Source organism: Eublepharis macularius, chromosome 19 (genome assembly GCF_028583425.1).
Source record: "Eublepharis macularius isolate TG4126 chromosome 19, MPM_Emac_v1.0, whole genome shotgun sequence".
Taxonomy (NCBI): Eukaryota; Metazoa; Chordata; class Lepidosauria; order Squamata; family Eublepharidae; genus Eublepharis; species Eublepharis macularius.
Window position 1 is genome coordinate 13,295,292 of NC_072808.1, and position 17,594 is coordinate 13,312,885.

Below are 17,594 nucleotides of genomic sequence, written 5' to 3' on the forward strand. Positions count from 1 at the left end.
GTGTAACAGTCACAGTTTCTCCAAAGATTCTCAGATCTCAAAGTAATATGTGTGTCGAAGACTGTACTGTGATGAAAATGCTGAGAATTCTCTGAAAAGTGCTCTAAGCTCATCTCCCATTGAACTATAGTTCCCAGAGTTAAAGACGAGCAATTAAACCACTTTAAACCTGTAGTGCAGAGATGTTTAGGGTCCTTCCTCCAAAGATACATCTTTACGTCTATTTTAAATCAGCAGTATTAATGTGCCACTCACATGGCCAGCTCAGTTAGGAGTAGGTGTCTCCTCTTCCTCTCTCCTATCCATTCCATCGGAGAAGACTGCAGAATGGCCTAACAGCCCCTTTCATCAAATATCATGGGTGCCACCTCTGAAAGGGCCTTGCTATCCAATATTTTTCTGCCCAGGAGGAGGACGGAGTAGTTATTCTGAATTCCAGACCTGTCCTTATACTGCTGTTTCCCACGGAATGATTTGGAACTAATACGGAACGTGTCACTTCCCAATGTTAACTCCCACTGATAACATTATATTAATCTCCACTGTGATTGTGGCACTTCAACTGGTAATGTTGGAAGAGGAGGACTCAGCGCCGTCCCTTTCCTCGGGTTTCAGAGGGGGACAAACCAAAGAGTTAGAAAGACAGAGAGGTCAGGGCATCCTGTTTACTGTTTACTGCTCTGACTATCCCTTTGATATGTAGATTGCTATTCTTAGGACTTTCTCCTCTTGACTTCCTTCCTCTTCTCTTCTTGGCTTTGTTTCAGGCAACTCCTCTCTCCTTTTCCTCCCTCTATTTTGGAAGGATGGATGCAGGACTTATCCTAGCATCCATGTACATCCTTAGACTAGATAGGTAGCTAGGATCTTTCTCTCCTCTTATCCTATCAGAGTATGGAGTTCCTACAATAAAGAACTCTTACGACTTTTCTAAATATAAACAAGTGTACACTTTGTTATTTTCTCTCTTGCACATACACCAGCCAGCAGAACCAGCTCACAACCACCTATAATCATGCTTCCATTGCTAAATGATAAACTCTGCTAACGGCCCAAAGAGGGAGTCCTTTAATTAGGTTTCTGGACCCAACATGCAATTTATTTATCAGGTAATTCCACCAGTAAATTGCCAGTGTGAGTATACCTCAGGTGTTTACCGCTAGGCAAATGCCTTGATTATTTTTAAGGCTGGTTGGATAATAGAGAATGCAAAGAAATATGATTAGATAAGATCCCACACAAACACACACACACACACAACTAACTGACATCTCCTCTCAGGCATGCTAAAGAGTGGTGCACAGAACTTCTCATGAACAGAGTTGCAAAGCCAAGACATTTCATGCTTACAGAAGAGAGCAACTACATTCATGAGAACAGAGTTTGAATGGGTGGAGATCCCTGAATCCCAGCTGTGTGTGTGTGTTATGTGCCGTCAAGTCGTCTCCAACCTATGGTGACCCTATGAATGAAAGACCTCCAAAACATTAACCAGCTAGAAATACTGCAAGTAGTGGAATGGCGAGACAGCCAGGGAACTTGTGATGTTAAGGTCATAAAGCATTCCTTCTTTTAAGCAAACTGTTTTTCTTTAAATAGAATACATTTATTAATACAATATGTAGGGCTGGTCCAACAGCACAAGTGTCTGACATGGTGAGCTATACTGGGGTGACTATATTTTTAGGGGATGCCAGTGACGTGGCACAGAATCTCTTGCAACATGACAGAGGACCCTACAATGCAACTCTCTGATTCTGTGCAGTTTTGCAAAATCCTCACTACCATTGCAAAGGAAATTGGGGTACATCTGTTTGTGTGGCGGCTGGGATCGGCCTTGCTCACAGGCCAACAAAACATAATGGAGAGGATTTTATCCAAACCATCGGCACTTTAAAGCAAACAAAGCCACTCTGGACATTGCAGTAATCATGTCTTAAGGACATCAGATCTTAAAAGCTATTAAAATCAACAAGTAATTGCAAGAAATTGGAAATCTCCAAAAGTTCCAACAATAGATACTTGGAGAACGAGAACCTTTGACCACTACATTCAAGAGAAAATCTACGATACCATTTTTAGAGCTGAACATTTCCCTAGAGAAACAAACTTTGCAACCAAACAGGACCCAATTATCGAATATATGTCTAGAGATAACTTATGACAACAATCTGATAATGAGTAAAATTAGACTGCATTCATACAGCTGTGATCTAACAAAACCTATGATTAGTAAAATACCTACCTGGAGATGAATACAAGGGCACACCGTAGATTACTTTTGATATCTGCAAATAATCTTTTGAAACCTCTTTGAACGAGCAATGTATTTCTTTCTCATCTTTTCTACTAATTGTGTATGTACCTAATCCCTCACGTAAGGACTATTGCCAAATTTGTATCTGTAGTCAAGCTTTTACATTCTATGTAAATAGTTGGTTTGTCATTTATTATTTATTAATTTAAATTTTTTTTAAAAAATCAACAAGAAACACACACACACATATAGCAACTCTTGACTGGGGAAACCGCATGGGAATACTTATGAGTAAGCATGAGCAAAAGGGCTGGATGGCTCAGCGGGCACGAGGTAGTTGGATGATATATTTCTTCCCCAGATGCCCAAAATATGGGCTCATATTCTTGCAAATGCCAAGAGTAAAAATTTACCTACGCTGTCTCTGCTCACGGGAGAGAGGGTTTGCTCCGTACATTGCTTGTGGCTGGCATCGGTGGATGAGCCGTCCTCAGCTGCCCCGTTGTCCTCATTCCGGTGCAGCGCAGAGGGGATTTTCTGTTGGGAAAAGCCATATTAGCAGTAAACCTGTCTACACTGAACTCCCTGAACAGCTCTGTGATGGTGTCATTTCTGCTGCAAGAGAACGACGCCAGAAAAGCCAACAAAAACCGGAGGAGGTGAGAATGGAAATACTTTTTGTGCACATGTACGGGGAGATATAAGTACAACCCCAAGTACCACATTTTAAAATATTTCTCCATGGCTACAGAACGGCAATCCAAACCAGACTCTTACAGTGTGAGCCTAAGCAGAGTTGCACTTGTCTAAGAGTCTCCCTACATGAGACACCGAACAACTTATGAAAAATTTGCACAACTAATCCAATCTCCAGTGGCCAACTGAAGCCCCGCTAGGCAAAATCCCCACATGGCCCCATCAACTTTCTAAAAACACTTGGCAGGTGTCAAGAATGGTGTTGGTGGTCACCATCCAGAGGAGTTAGCTGTGTTAGTCTGTAGTTGAAAAGAGTCCAGTAACACCTTTAAGACTAACCAACTTTACTGTAGCATAAGCTTTCGAGAATCACAGTTCTCTTCGTCAGATGCATGGCGGGTAAGAAGAAACTGGTTAGATATATAGGTGGAGAGGGGAGGGGGAACTAGATGCAAACAGTAGCTTCTGATATGGAGATCAGTTTGCTTCTGTTAAGGAAGTCAGTTACTTCTGATAATGAGATAACCATTCATAGTCCCTATTCAATCCAAGCCTGACTGAGTCAAATTTACATATGGATTCCAATTCAGCAGCCTCCCATTGGATTCTGTTTTGGAAAGGTTTCTGTTGAACTACAGTGACCTTTAAGTCTTTGATGGAATGTCCTGGTAGATTGAAGTGTTCTCCCACTGGTTTCTGGATGCTGCCATTTTTAATGTCAGATTTGTGTCCATTTATTCTTTTGCGCAGAGGTTGGCTGGTTTGTCCAATGTACAGAGCAGATGGACATTGTTGGCAAATGAGGGCATATATCACACTGGAGGATGAGCAGCTGTAAGGGTGGGTGGTCACTATGGCACCCACAGGGACCATGTGGGGACCCCCCAGTCTAAAACCTTCCTTCAGGCTAAAGAGCCTTCCTCCAACTTAAATTCCTCTTCCTCCAATAGGGGAACCACTTGAGTTGACGGAAATCTCTTTAGACTGGAGGGACTTCTTCCATCCTATGGCAAATTCTTCCTGTTACGTTTTTATTATTTATTTATTGAGAAAATTTGTGCACTGCCTCTCCAGAGAGCAGCTCGAGGCAGTTTACAACTAAGATAATAAAACACATCCCTTAATACACAAACATTAAAAATGAAGCTATTCAACAAGCTATTTGGGTTATATTGAAATACTCATGTATTCTCACAGGAAGCTGAAACGGCAGGAAAATCTCTTCCCTTCAGGACAACTTAATGCCCACTCAGAGCGGTTTACAAAGTATGTCATTATTATCCCCACAATAACAATCTCCCTGTGAGGTGGGTGGGGCTGAGAGAGCTCCAGAGAGCCGTGACTAGCCCAAGGTCACCCAGCTGGCTTCAAGGGGAGGAGTGAGGAATCAAACCCAGCTCTCCGGATTAGAGTCCAGCGCTCTTAACCACTACACCAAACTGGCTCATAAGATTTATAGGAAGGCAGAGGATAGCTGGGGCAGTGCAGGTTGAACTTGAGCAAATCAAAATGAAAATTCCAGTGTTTTGCAGTGTCTTTGGCTGTATTTGACGGTACTATTTCAAACAACAGGAGGGGGATTATACTTTGAATGTTCTACACTATGAAAAAAAAAAATCTCCCGACACCAACGATCCTGTCAGGGATAAAAGTTCTAGTTTTGTCCTCATTTTCTGTCTGAAAGGGTGTTTTAATGTGTATGTGTGTGTGTGTTTCAAACGAATAATTCCCCTTCTTGCTGCACAGGGTGGTACAGTCCAGAAACAGAAACTTTGTATGTGATATTCTGAATCTGTAGCTCAATTCTTAGAGTAAATTCAACAAGTGGGCTACAGTTCCGTCAACCTTGAGTGGCATGTCAGGCCTTTCCAGACCTCAACCTGCACTCTAACCAGCAGCTAATGGGGTTTGATTTAGGGACTTACGTATGTAAAGCATAAATCTACCACAGAACTCTAGAGCTCCCCCACTGCAACCCAGCTAAAAGAGACATGGTACAGTCATCTTCTGACTGACCCGAGTACCATCATGCTATTCTGCAACAGTCCAATGTTTCATTCATGCTGCATAGCTCTCGTTGAACCTTTTCTTCTGTGATTTCTCACTCCCTGCTGATTTCCAACAAAGCAATTTCCCCCTTTCTAAAGGCCATCGTTTGAAACACAGCGAACTACAGGAAACTGTGGGTGAAAACAGGGAAAGTCTGGGAAGGCCGATATTTGAGAAGTCCCCTCTCTGTTTCCTACCTCTGAAGAAACATCCATTTCTCGTGCGTTGTCCGGAAGACCTTCACGTGGCGCTCCTCCTCGCAAGGAATTTTCACGCTCGCAGAATCCAGTCGGAGGGAGGTCATCCATCCCAAAAATCTTTTCGTAGTTGAGGATGAGAAACTCAACCAACTGGGACTGATAGCCAGACTCCACAAGACACAACATGGACACATCGTTGCCAGTGGGAGGGCGGATGAGTGTGGGGCCAAAGATTATTCCCAGGTTGTTGGGAGACATCTTGTTCTCCTCGTATCTCTCAGCCACCCTCGGAGAAAGAAAGACAATCACTATGGACTTGGTATGTTTGTCCTCAGCTTGAACAATATTTCAGAAACAATACTATGGTGTTTGGTGTTGCATTTTCTGTGCACTTCATAAGCATTTTTATCTTGTTACTCTTGTTATGGAGTACAGTGGCCACTAGTCACAGACAGTCCAATCGGGGCTATGATAACCAATTTCCCCAGCGGTCTCAAGAGCAACAGATGTGCTATCTGGGGAAGAATCACATTTTCCTAGTTGACAAAATAGTGTAGCTTAAGTGCTAGAACAATGCAACACCCTTCCACAATGAAGCGCAACCTTGAAGGAACAATTCTGGATACTGTACAACAAATGAATAATAATAACAACAACAACATTCAATTTATATACCGCCCTTCAGGACAACTTAATGCCCACTCAGAGCGGTTTACAAAGTATGCCGTTATTGTTCCCACAATAAAACACCCTGTGAGGTGGGTGGGGCTGAGACAGCTCCAGAGAGCTGTGACTAGTCCAAGGTCACCCAGCTGGCTTCAAGCGGAGGAGTGGGGAATCAAATCTGGCTCTCCAGATTAGAGTCCTGCGCTCTTAACCACTACACCAAACTATGAGCCTCTCTACACAAGACATCTGACGCATGAAGAAAAGGTATCAGGAGATGCAATGGTAGCTGGGAAGGGTAGTTTAAAAAGACAGCACTAGTGGCAGGGCAAAGGCTTTGCTATACACTGGGACCGTGTGAAAAGGCTGTGAAATGCCAGAAGGGAAACTTCAGCCCATTAGAACCTCTCCAGGTCCAAGCCTGGCTCTGGAAGGCAGCTCCAGCCCATTTCCATTCCTCGCCGCCCTCAGGTTGCGATCCCACACAGTTTTAGACTGGAGAGGTGAAACTGACAGAGCCTTTGGGGAGGCAAAGATGAAATTAACAAACCCTCTGATGAGCGATTGCTGGCTCTGTCTTTTTAAACTACGCTACCTGGCTAACATTGCATCTCCTGGCACTTGACGAACACGCGCCCAGACGTGTCATGTAGAGAGACTCATGGAAATACAGAAAGGTAGAGCTGGAAGCAATCTCAAGGTTCATCTAGTCCAACCCCCTGTACAATGCAGGAAATTCATAGCTACCTCCCCACCACACCCCCATTGAACCCAGAAGAAGGCAAAAAACCTCCAGGATCTCCGGGCAATGTGGCCTGAAAATTCCTTCTGGGCTCCAAAATGTTGATCAACATAACCTTGGGCATATAAGCAAGGGCCATGCGAGCCTCGCACCGGTTCAGTCTTCCTGCTCTCTCTCTCACCATCTGCCTAAATTCATACAGCATTGCTGGCAGACCTAGCCTTTTCTTTAAATTCTCCAAAGAAGGAGAGCTTACCACTTCCCAAGGAAGCTTGTTCCACTGAGGAACCACTCTGCCAGGAAGTTCTTCCTAATGTTTCACTGAAAACGTTTAATTTTAATCCACTGTTTCTGGTCCAACCCACTGGGGCAACAGAAAGCAACTCCGCTCCATCCTCTATGTGACAGCCCTTCAAATACTTGAAGAGGACTATCATATCACCTCTTGGTCACTTCCTCTCCAGTCTAAACGTTCCCAGCAACTTCAACGTTTCCGCATAGGACTTTGTCTCCAGGCCCCTTTGTTGCCCTCCTTTCGGCACGTTTCAGCTTGTCAACGTCAGGAAGTTCTTTCTGCATTGATTTGCCTCCATGTTGCGGAGGGCTTTGCAGAATGTTTTAGGAGATACCGGCCGTTTCCACATGTCGTTAACGTTGCGCAACATTGCACAAAATTCATGGAACGACAGCGTCTTCGTGGTGCGATTTCTGACGTCCCCCCATCACGATTCCATTTTGTGGCGCAATGACATCAGAAATCGCGCCATGAGGAAATCGCGCCATGAGGACACTCTGTGAGTTTTGCGCGATGTTAACAACATATGGAAATGGCCACTGTCAGGTCATGCGGGATAGTGGCCTGGCTTACTGGGCCTTGTTGTATCCTCACATAAACTGAACAAGCACCTCTCCCAACACCCTCCTGCAGTTATGCATTCCAAGAGAAGACCGGTGGCCATGGGCTGGTTGTTTTTCAAAGACGTTTACCCACCATTATGGATCTTCTCACCAAGTAACCCTGGTAAACTTCTGGGGAACTCCACAGTTCCCTGGAGCACAACTAGAAAACTCATGTGATAGGTTCACTACAGGATCCAGGAGATCCACAGCGGAATAGTAAGCAGAGTTGCACCCTTCCAGGCCTACTGATTCCAACGGACTTAGAAGGGCGTAACACCGCTTTTGATCGCACTGCCCATCTTTCCTGAAACACAAAGATACGTCTTCAGTGCTAGCTTCCCTGTTACCTGTACAGGTGAGCGATGAGGTGCCGTAAGGTGTTATAATTTGTGGCTGGCAATTTGCTTAGCATATCCTTTGCACTCTTGATGGGATCTGCCGCCATCTCAGAATCGTCTCCTGCCCCGCCTTCAGGCTTCTGCAAGTTCTTTGCAAGGGCTATGAAATCATCGTAGAGCTTGTAGGGAAGCACAGGGCTGGAGAGCTGTAGCAGAAGGAAACGAGAGTCACAATACCTTCCCAGTGCTGCTGACCCGCTGGACTCAGATCAGGATTGTTTGCAATGTTTTCAGCTCCTAAGAGGTTATCCCACCATGCTCGATGTCTCGTACAATATTGTCTCTGCAAAATCTACTATCCCTTCGTTTTCTTTTATCTGAGAGTCAAACTAGACAAGCAAGTTTTAAAGAGTTGAGTTCCCCACAGCCACACAGCAGCTCCCAACACGGCAAGGGAAGGAAGCGCTCCTGCTCCCCCTCCCCCCACAAGCTGTTTCCCCATGTCAAAATAGCACGGGGTGGAGGGTATTTCCCTGTTTTTACTGCTCCACATGCACCAGATACTTCCCCATTTGCTATTTTGGAAAATGGCTTGAGGGGTTTTTGGGATTTCAGTGGGTCCCCAGAAGTGCGACTTCTACAACTATGGAGTTGGATCTGGGCCATAGGCTCCGGTGCAAGCACAGGGGCAGCTGTAATATAGGCGTCTTCCACATGGGTTATCTGCCCAAGTTCACTGCGTTTGGGAAGGAGGTTCCCCCCCTGCTTCCCCATAGCATCATGGGGCATTTGTGCACCTCCACAGGTTTCCCCAGCTCTTCTTTGATCTTTTTAACAACAACAGCAATGACAATTTATATCCCTTCAGGATGAATTAATGCCCACTCAGAGTGGCTTACAGAGTATGTCATTATTATCCCCGCAACAAAACATCCTGTGAAGTGGGTGGGGCTGAGAGTGCTCTGAGCGAGCTGTGACGGACCCAAGGTCACCCAGCTGGCTTCAAGTGGAGGAGTGGGGAATCAAACCTGGCTCTCCAGATTAGAGTCCTGCCGCTCTTAACAACTACACCAAACTGGCTCCAGAAAGAATCCCTAACGATGCCTGTGGGTAGGGCTCAGGCCCCAGAAAGACTTGAATGCAGGAAGCTGCCGGTGTTGCTCTGGTGCTTTCCCCAAATAACCAAGCCCCACCTAAAATTACATCCAATAAATTCTTACTCCTCCCCTTCAAATCCTGTTTTGAACAGTCTGGAATACATGCTGCTTAAGTTTACCGCCTCCCAGCGACGGTTCTGCAAAAGGAGGAAGTGAATAGCACTGATTGGCTAGCGTCTGTGAAGTCACCAAAACAACTTCTCGTCCAAATCTCCCGAGCAGTTTTGCATTTTTTTTTAAAAAAAATCTGTGCTTATTGGTAACGTGGAGGATGGATATATAAATGTATATCCGCACAGACGGCACTTTAAAACCAGCATTCGCTTCATTAGTATGTATGTCAGACATTCGAATTAAGAAGCTGAGTTCTGCTAAAGAATGAGCCATATAAAGCTGCTTTCAAGATTAAGGAAACAGGGTGCTAAGGGTGTCTCCGCGTCCGCTCCTTACCTCCTTAAGGAAATGTTTGAGGACTCCTGTGATGTCATGAGGTGAATGTTCCGAAAGCTCCACCAAGCTCCGGCCATTTTCAAAGGCTTGGCACAGCTTCTCCATCCGGGCTTTGGCGCCACTGATTCGGTAAATCCCCTGTGTTGAGGATGCAAAGAATAACTGAGTAGGGGAGCAATTTGACTGGGGAAATGGTGACATAGGAATCTAAAAGATAATCTCTCTGATTTAGCAGTGAGATGATAGTGAGTGACACAGCAGAGAGAGAATGGACGGGAGAGTAGATTTCCAGGACACCAAGATGGGGACCCCCCGTGTACTCTTTCTTTCTCTGTCCGGAAACTCCTTCGCCAAAATGCTCTGTCATCCTCTCTCCATGTTGGTGTGCTACAAGACAGTTTAAAGTGCATGGGAAAGGTTGATTTACAGTTGCATTCTAACCTTCATGCGCTTTACAGTGCGAGTGTGATTTGGGCCTTGGACATTTCCTCTAAGGGCTTAAAGATATGTTACTGGTTTATCCCTGGGGCCTCCTCAGGAATATGCAATCCATGGTCGTTTCCACACGGCTTACCTTGTTCCGGAAAACAGTGAAATCTCGCACAAAAAGCCGCTGTTATTGCACAAAAATGCGCGAGAAGACGCGATAACAGCGTCTTCTCGTGAGATTTCGCTGTTTTCCGGAACAAGGTAAGCCATGTGGAAATGGCTCATGTGTTCTTGCCAGTTCACACTGGGAACTGAATTCCCAGGTTCCAATTCGGATTGTGACTGCGGCACATGTGAAGAACGGGCTTCAGCCTTCCCCTGCACTGTTTTAACAACCTGAAATGACCATGTCTACTGATGGGATACACTATGGTTTCCCCAGTGGGACAAACAGCACATCCTCCAGGGGTGGGGAAAAGGCACACGAGGAGATGTAAGTGCCCTCTTCCTGCACACAGTGATTCTGATCCCAATTTGTCCTTGTGTTTCTGGGACTTGTGCAGAACTCGCAAGATGCATCTGACTGACAGTCCTCGCGGTGAACCCAGACTTGAATTGAGGGCTACATAAGGTGTACTTAGCCCTCTAAGTCAGGGCAGACAGCTTGGCCAACTTGGAATTCATGGCTCAAAGATATGGCAGGGCATAGCGAGGGAAATTGCCAAGGAAGAGCAGTAAAGAAAATCTGAAGATGGAAAGCATCAGGAGAAAGATCAGGTCAAAATCGCCACAAATTAAACTATAACAGGGAACCAAGAGCCTGTATTCTTTAACCAGGGCTCACACTTCACACACGTCCCGTCTAAATCTAAATTCTGCTCCAGGGAAAGATGAACCCTGCATTCAGTCTAAATTATGCAAATGAATTAGATGTGCATATATTCGCCTGTCTGCATCTTTTACATTGCAATCCTATGCAGAGTTGTGTGTATTATGTGCTGTCAACTCACCTCCAACCTATGGCAACACTATGAATGAAAGACTTCCAAAACGTCCTATCATTAACAGACTTGCTCAGACCCTGCAAACTGGAGGACATGGCTTCTTTTATTGAGTCCAGCCATCTTGTTTTAGGCCTTCCTCTTTTCCTACTGCCTTCTACTTTTCCTAGCATTATTGACTTTTCCAGAGAATCTTGTCTTCTCATGATGTGATCAAAGTACGATAGCCTCAGCTTTGTCATTTTAGCTTCTAGGGAGAATTCAGGCTTGATTTGATCGAGTACCCACTTATTTTGTCTTTTTGGCTGTCCAAACTCTCCTCCAGCACCAGATTTCACATTAATCAATTTTCTTCCTGCTTTCTTCACTGTCCAACTTTCACATCCATACATGGCAATAGGGAATACCATAGTTTGGATTATCTAGATCTTTGTTCCCAGAGAGACATCTTTATCTTTAAGGATCTTCTCTAGCTCCCTCACAGCTCCTCTTCCAAGTCTCAGCCTTCTTATTTCTTGGTTGCAATCTCCCTTTTGGTTGACGACTGAGCCAAGAAATAGAAAATCTTGAACAATTTCCATTTCCTCATTGTCAGCTTTAAAATGGTGTGATTCAGAGTTAAGTCAAGTCTAAATTCATTGAAATCAGTGGGCTTACGCTGGAGTCACACCGCATAGGATTGCACTGCCAGTTTCCTACTATTCGTTTTGGGAAGGCCAAAGAATTTCTTCTGATCACCTAGTTCTATGATCCTCTTTTGTCAAATTTCACCAGGTATTTTCCCACACACTTTCCAGCTTGTCTTTCCAGCCTTTAGCGATCTGGTGGTTTTAAAACGATAGCTTGCCTTTGAAAGACATTAATGCTGCACTTGTATGGAATCAGGAAATTCCAGGAGGCCTCCCTATAGTTTATTCAGCCTAATAGTTAAACCAGCTGTTTCTGTGAGCATCAGCACTGAGAATGGTTACCCTGCTGCAGCTAGTTTCAGATGGTTAGGAGCGGAGCTGCAAGGGATATGAACGTGGAGGAAACCAGGGCTTTTTTTTCAGCTGGAACACGGTGGAACGGAGTTCCGGAACCTCTTGAAAATGATCACATGGCTGGTGGCCCCGCCCCCTGATCTCCAGACAGAGGGGAGTTCAGATTGCCCTCCGCACAGAGGGCAATCTAAACTCCTCTCTGTCTGGAGATCAGGGGGCGGGGCCACCAGCCATGTGACCATTTTCTCCGAGGGCAACCCACTGAGTTCCGCCACCTCTTTCCTCAGAAAAAAAGCCCTGGAGGAAACAAATGGGTTACCTGCACTCCCAGGGCACGAGCTTCGATCTCGGAAGTACACTTCACCACGATGAATGGCACCTCCTCCTGGAAATCCCGTGGCACTTGAGGGAAGTCCACCCCAAAGAGCGACACCCGTGCCGGTAGCTTCTGATGGCCGCAGTTAATGAGAAGAGTCTCCAGGCATTTCTTGTGACATGTCAGGGAGCACTGCGAAGGACCCGAAGGCACTGCGTCAGACTGGTCAGGATCTCTTTTCATCACATTAACCCAAAAGGTTAATTAACCCCAAAGGTGCATCAGGTTTGATTCTTTGTGGCCTGGGACCTGCATATCATCAGGACCGTCTCTCCCTGTACGTTCCCCGGAGGGCGTTATGCTCTGTAGATAAACATCTGCTGGTGGTCCCTGGCCCCAAGGATCTTTGCTTGGCTTCAACCAGGGCCAGAACCTTTTCAGCTCTGGCTCTGGCTTGGTGGAACGCTCTCCCTGTTGAGACCTGGGCCCTGTCCCCCCCCCACAGTCCGCTCACCTCTTCGCACTCCGTGCCACTGACCATAAAGTTCTCACACTCTCGGCATTTCGAAGGGCCTCGGAGCTTCCGCAGCCGGTGGGTCTGAGCAGCGCTGGACAAGATGATGTTCTTATAGTGGCCGTGGAACAAGCCATTTTCAGATGCAGCATCTGTGAGATCTGAGAAAGAAATGAGACACGTGGCCATGCCAACTGGAGAACCTCTGGCTATTGGAGAATTTTTTGTCTATGGAGTGATTGTTAAGCAGAATCCAAAATGCAGCTACACAGATAATGGATAGAAGTAGGTGGGGCAGACTAGAATGGAAAATTAGGGCTCAAATACACATCATGATTTTATAACAACAACAACATTCAATTTATATACCACCCTTCAAGATGACTTAACACCCACTCAGAGGGGTTTACAAAGTATGTTATTATTATCCCCACAGCCTTGTTGCCAATTTATTACATCCTTGTAATAAATTATTAATAAATTAATAAATGACATCCTTGTCTTTTCTGTGTCCTTGCCCCATCTTTTTCAAACCTGATTTGTAGAAACCGATTTGTACTTAAAACAGTTGCAGAGCAATCCTGGCTAAATGAGCAAATATGTAGTAACTTCTGGAGCTGAAACAAATGAAATATGGCCCTCAAGTCATAGTTGATTTATGGCGACCCTGACCCTGACTCAGAGTTTCACCTCTCTCTACACAGAGCACAGGCAGAGATCACTCTTCAGAGGGTTTGTTAATTTCATCGCCTCCTCAAAGGCCCTGTCAATTTCATCTCCTCTTCTGGGAGGCAAAGATGAAATTAACAAACCCTCTGAGGAGCGATCTCTGCCTGTGCTCTGTGTAGAGAGGTGAAATTGACAGAGTCTTCAGCTCTGTCTTTTTAAACTACGCTTCCCAACTAATATTGCATCTCCCTACACTTGACTGAGCGTATAGAGAGACTCTCAGTTAGATACAAGTTTAACACATTGTCACACTCCACTTACGTTGCATAGGTTTCTTTATACTTCTGTAGTGATGAACGGCAAATGAAGGGCAGGTCCATGTTAGACTAGGGAGCACGCCCAACATCAGCCCAGTTCTAAACACCAGTCTAGATAAATAGTTTACATGGCAAAACTGTTTTTGGACTCTCTAAAATATTAGACTGCAGGTGTGGGATCACCTGACTGAATGCCCCAAAGTATAAAACAAATTCCGTGCACGTTGAAAACTGGTTATTGGAAAGCAAGAGTTATTGCTTATATTTCTTTCCAATATACTAGCTTTCTGTGTATAAGGACTTTGTTCTCACAGGGGAATATATAAATATGGACTCTTCATTTACAGTTTGAGGCGGCCATTTCTGGGAACAACGGAAGCACATGACCCGCAGCTTTTGATCATAGATAGAAGCATTCTTTTTCCTTTTCTCTGTGTGCCCACTATATAGTATTAACTGTAACCAATAAGAAGATACCTGGTTCACTCCTCATCTCACCACTAGAGATGGGCACGAACCGGAAAAAACCCAAACCATGCGGTTCATGGTTCATCAAATTTCACGAATCACGAACTTTCATGAACCTGTCCCTGGTTCGCAAACCGGTTCTTTTGGTTCGTGAAAACGTCACATCCAGGTCAGAAAATCGTCACTTCCGGGCCAGCAGAAGGTCACTTCCGGGCCAGCAGAAGGCCACTTCTGGGTCAGCAGAAGGCCACTTCTGGGTCAGCAGAAGGTTTGCGGGAAGTCTATCCCCTGTTGCCTAGGAAACTGATTGATTGGCACCAGGCTGTCTGCAGTCATGAACCAAAAAACGAACCAAATGAACCAGCTTAAAATTCGTGGTGGTTAGTCAGAAATGGGATCTGACAAACTGCAGTTCGCAAACCACGAACCTGCCTGGTTCATGCTTAATTTTGGTTCGTATTTTGGTTCGTGCCCATCTCTACTCGGCACCTGGGGACTAGTTTTTTTTTCATTCTTACCATTGTCGTAGGGTTGTGTCAAATCTCTGTCTTCATAGTCTTCCGAGGAGGACACCGTGCCAGTGGATGGAGCTTTCAGCAACTTCCGGTGACCTGGATATAAATGAAGTAGTATCTTGAATAACAGCAGAGCTGTTAATGATAGGACGTTTTGGAGGTCTTTCATTCATAGGGTCGCCATAAGTCGGAAGTGACTTAGCGGCACATACATGCACACACAAAGTATTCTGGAAGGAAAATGTGAGTTGGCGCTGGGAGGAGGGCAATTTCCCAATTCAAATTCCCTTCGGGACCCCTAACTTGGAGAACCCTTCATTTACAGATCGGTTTCCTTGTTTTCTACTGCCTTCTGTTTTTATGTAACCTTATTTTTATGACTCATATTTCATATATCAAAGATGGGTTGTGTTGCTATGCTTTGTCCCCTCAAGCCACATTTGTGTGCCTCTGGTCTGTTTGATGTCATTTCACTTAGATACTGATACTGCTGGAATAAAATTAGAGTTCCAAATCAGACGGCTTTTAAAAATATGTACTTTATTAAACTTGTATGCTGCTCCTACAGGGAGCTCTTGGCGTCCTGCCATGCAGGTTACTAATTAGGTCTCAATGCAACTATTGCAGTTGTGTAGCATCAAGAGCTCCCTCATCATTTATGGGCTCCCCATTTTAAAACCAAGTGACGCTAATTTCAACATCACTCAGGAGGTTGCAAAGGGAACACAAATGAAGTCACTTTCTTCAAAACTGAATTTTAAAAGCAATTCTCTTGACTCTGGGGACAGCAACCCAGCCAGTTCGAATGCCCTCCTGTAACCCTCTTCTTATAAAAGGTAATGAGGATGTTTCTTTAGTTGGCTGATCACTTGTTTGGAGTTATGATGTGGGGCTGTGATTTATTGTTAGTAGGGATTATTTGTTGATTTTTGGATTGGTAATGGGTTTAACTGCTGTTTTGGCAATTGGATGGGGCAATGTAATTTGTGTAAAGCCACTGGGGCCAGTGGGGAAGGCAGGAGACAAATATTTTAATAAAAAACAAACACATTTTGAAAATGTGGGTACCTGGAAAAAACAAGGATCACACATTTTTTAAAACTGTAGATGCCTGGACTAACATATCAAGCTGTGTCGTACTCTTAGGCAAGATCAATAAGCAGTAGCCCAGGAGACCCTGATCCGGTCAGATCTCAGAAGCTAAGCAGGGTCGGCCTTGGTTAGTAATTGGATGGGAGACCTCCAATGAAGACCAGGGCTGCAGAGGCAGGCAATGGCAAACCACCTCTGTTAGTCTCTTGCCTTGAAAACCCCATTGGGGGGTCGCCATAAGTCAGCTGTGACTTGAGGGCATGATTTCATTTCATTTTCACAACTCTCACAACCCCCTACTCCATAGGACCACTCTATCGGGCCATGGCTCAGAGGCATCTTGTATCTATGTTAGCATCTCTCTCCGTATGCCCTGCCATAGCAGCTTTGCTCATCTGAACAAGGCCTTCTGCAGGTACCAGCTTGCAAATGGGTAAAATCAGCAGCTGCCCATACACACACATTCTCTGTGGTGGCCCCCACCTTATGGAATGACCTGCCTGAAGAGGACAAGAAACCTCTCACTCCCTTGGCTTTCCGCGAACTGCAAAATCAAATGATTCAAGAGGGCTTCCATACATAGGTAGTAGAGCCAAACTGTAAGGAGACGCTTTGAAAAAAGGTTGTTACCATCTTTTTTTATGTCATGTCAAATTGCATACATTTTGGTTGTTGTGGATTTTGTGGATTTTCCGGGCTTTCCGTGAAAGCCTTTGACAATATATTGCATACATTTTGTTTCGACATTGCTTCCAATTTCTGCGATCTACACTCTATTGTATTGTTTATTGAACGCCCCAGCTGTTGATCTTACTGAATTACACGGTACAATCTGCGTTGAGTCTCAGTGAGAAAGGCAGACTATAAACAGCGTTTTTAAAAAACCTACTTGGCATACAGGAGGCTCCAGATTAAATCCACGGCATCTCCAGTTAAAAGGATCAGGTAACAGGTGACGAAAAAGGACTTCTACTCGAGACCCTGGAAGGCTGCTTTTAGTCTGAATAGACAATACTGACCTTGATGGACCAAGAGTCAGTCAGTCAGTCAGTCAGTCAGTCAGTCAGTCAGTCTGTCTGTCTGTCTGTCTGTCTGTCTGTCTAGTACTGCTCCTACAGCTATTGCCTTAAGCAGAAATTAAAATGGGAAGAACTTTACTTGATATCATGTCTTGGACCAAGGGTCTGATTCAGTATAAGGCATTTGGATGTGTTCGAATAAACAGAAAAGAGCAAGAGTCCAGTAGCACCTATAAGACTAAAAAAATCTGTGATAGGTATCTTCACAGAGCTGTGACTCACGAAAGCTCCTATCCTATCACAGATTTTGTTAGTCTTATAGGTGCTACTGGACTCTTGCTCTTTTCTACTGCTACAGACAGACTAGCACGGCTACCTGTCTTGATCTATCTTCGAATAAATAGTATGCATTTTGAATGAAAAAGGATGACGTTCATTTCACCTGGACTGGAGGCGGGGGAATCCATGGACTGGCCCTCGGTGCTTCCTCCCAGGCTCTCAGTGTCACTGCAGAAGGATTTGCTGGGACCTATATGATAGGAAGCAGAGCAAAAGCTGTCTACAAATGTGTATATATATATATATATATATATATATATATATATATATATATATATATATATATATATATATATATATATATATATATATATAAAGCAATGAAAATGGATTGAGAGCATCATCATTGTCCACAAAACCTATGAACATTTCATTCTGTCCTGCTGTGGCCTGTCAAATGAGTTTGGCACATTTCTGGCACATTTTCAAGCTGAACCAGGGAAGACCCGATTTCTCCTCCCAGGAGGGAGATGCTAG

The 17,594-nt window shown here is 44.7% G+C and overlaps 1 protein-coding gene across 2 annotated transcripts in view; it reads right to left on the bottom strand.

Annotated features, from left to right (window-relative positions):
• The window catches only part of GMIP (GEM interacting protein), a 91,743-nt gene that overhangs the window by 3,850 nt on the left and 70,299 nt on the right, over positions 1-17,594 (bottom strand). For both annotated transcript variants that reach the window (XM_055003687.1, XM_055003688.1), the window contains 8 exons: positions 17,221-17,307; positions 14,671-14,763; positions 12,699-12,859; positions 12,188-12,376; positions 9,456-9,593; positions 7,858-8,054; positions 5,200-5,488; positions 2,671-2,794 (listed from right to left, as the gene is read on the bottom strand). In XM_055003687.1, the coding sequence (XP_054859662.1) occupies positions 2,671-2,794; positions 5,200-5,488; positions 7,858-8,054; positions 9,456-9,593; positions 12,188-12,376; positions 12,699-12,859; positions 14,671-14,763; positions 17,221-17,307 (1,278 nt within the window). The remainder of the gene's footprint in view (positions 1-2,670; positions 2,795-5,199; positions 5,489-7,857; positions 8,055-9,455; positions 9,594-12,187; positions 12,377-12,698; positions 12,860-14,670; positions 14,764-17,220; positions 17,308-17,594) is intronic.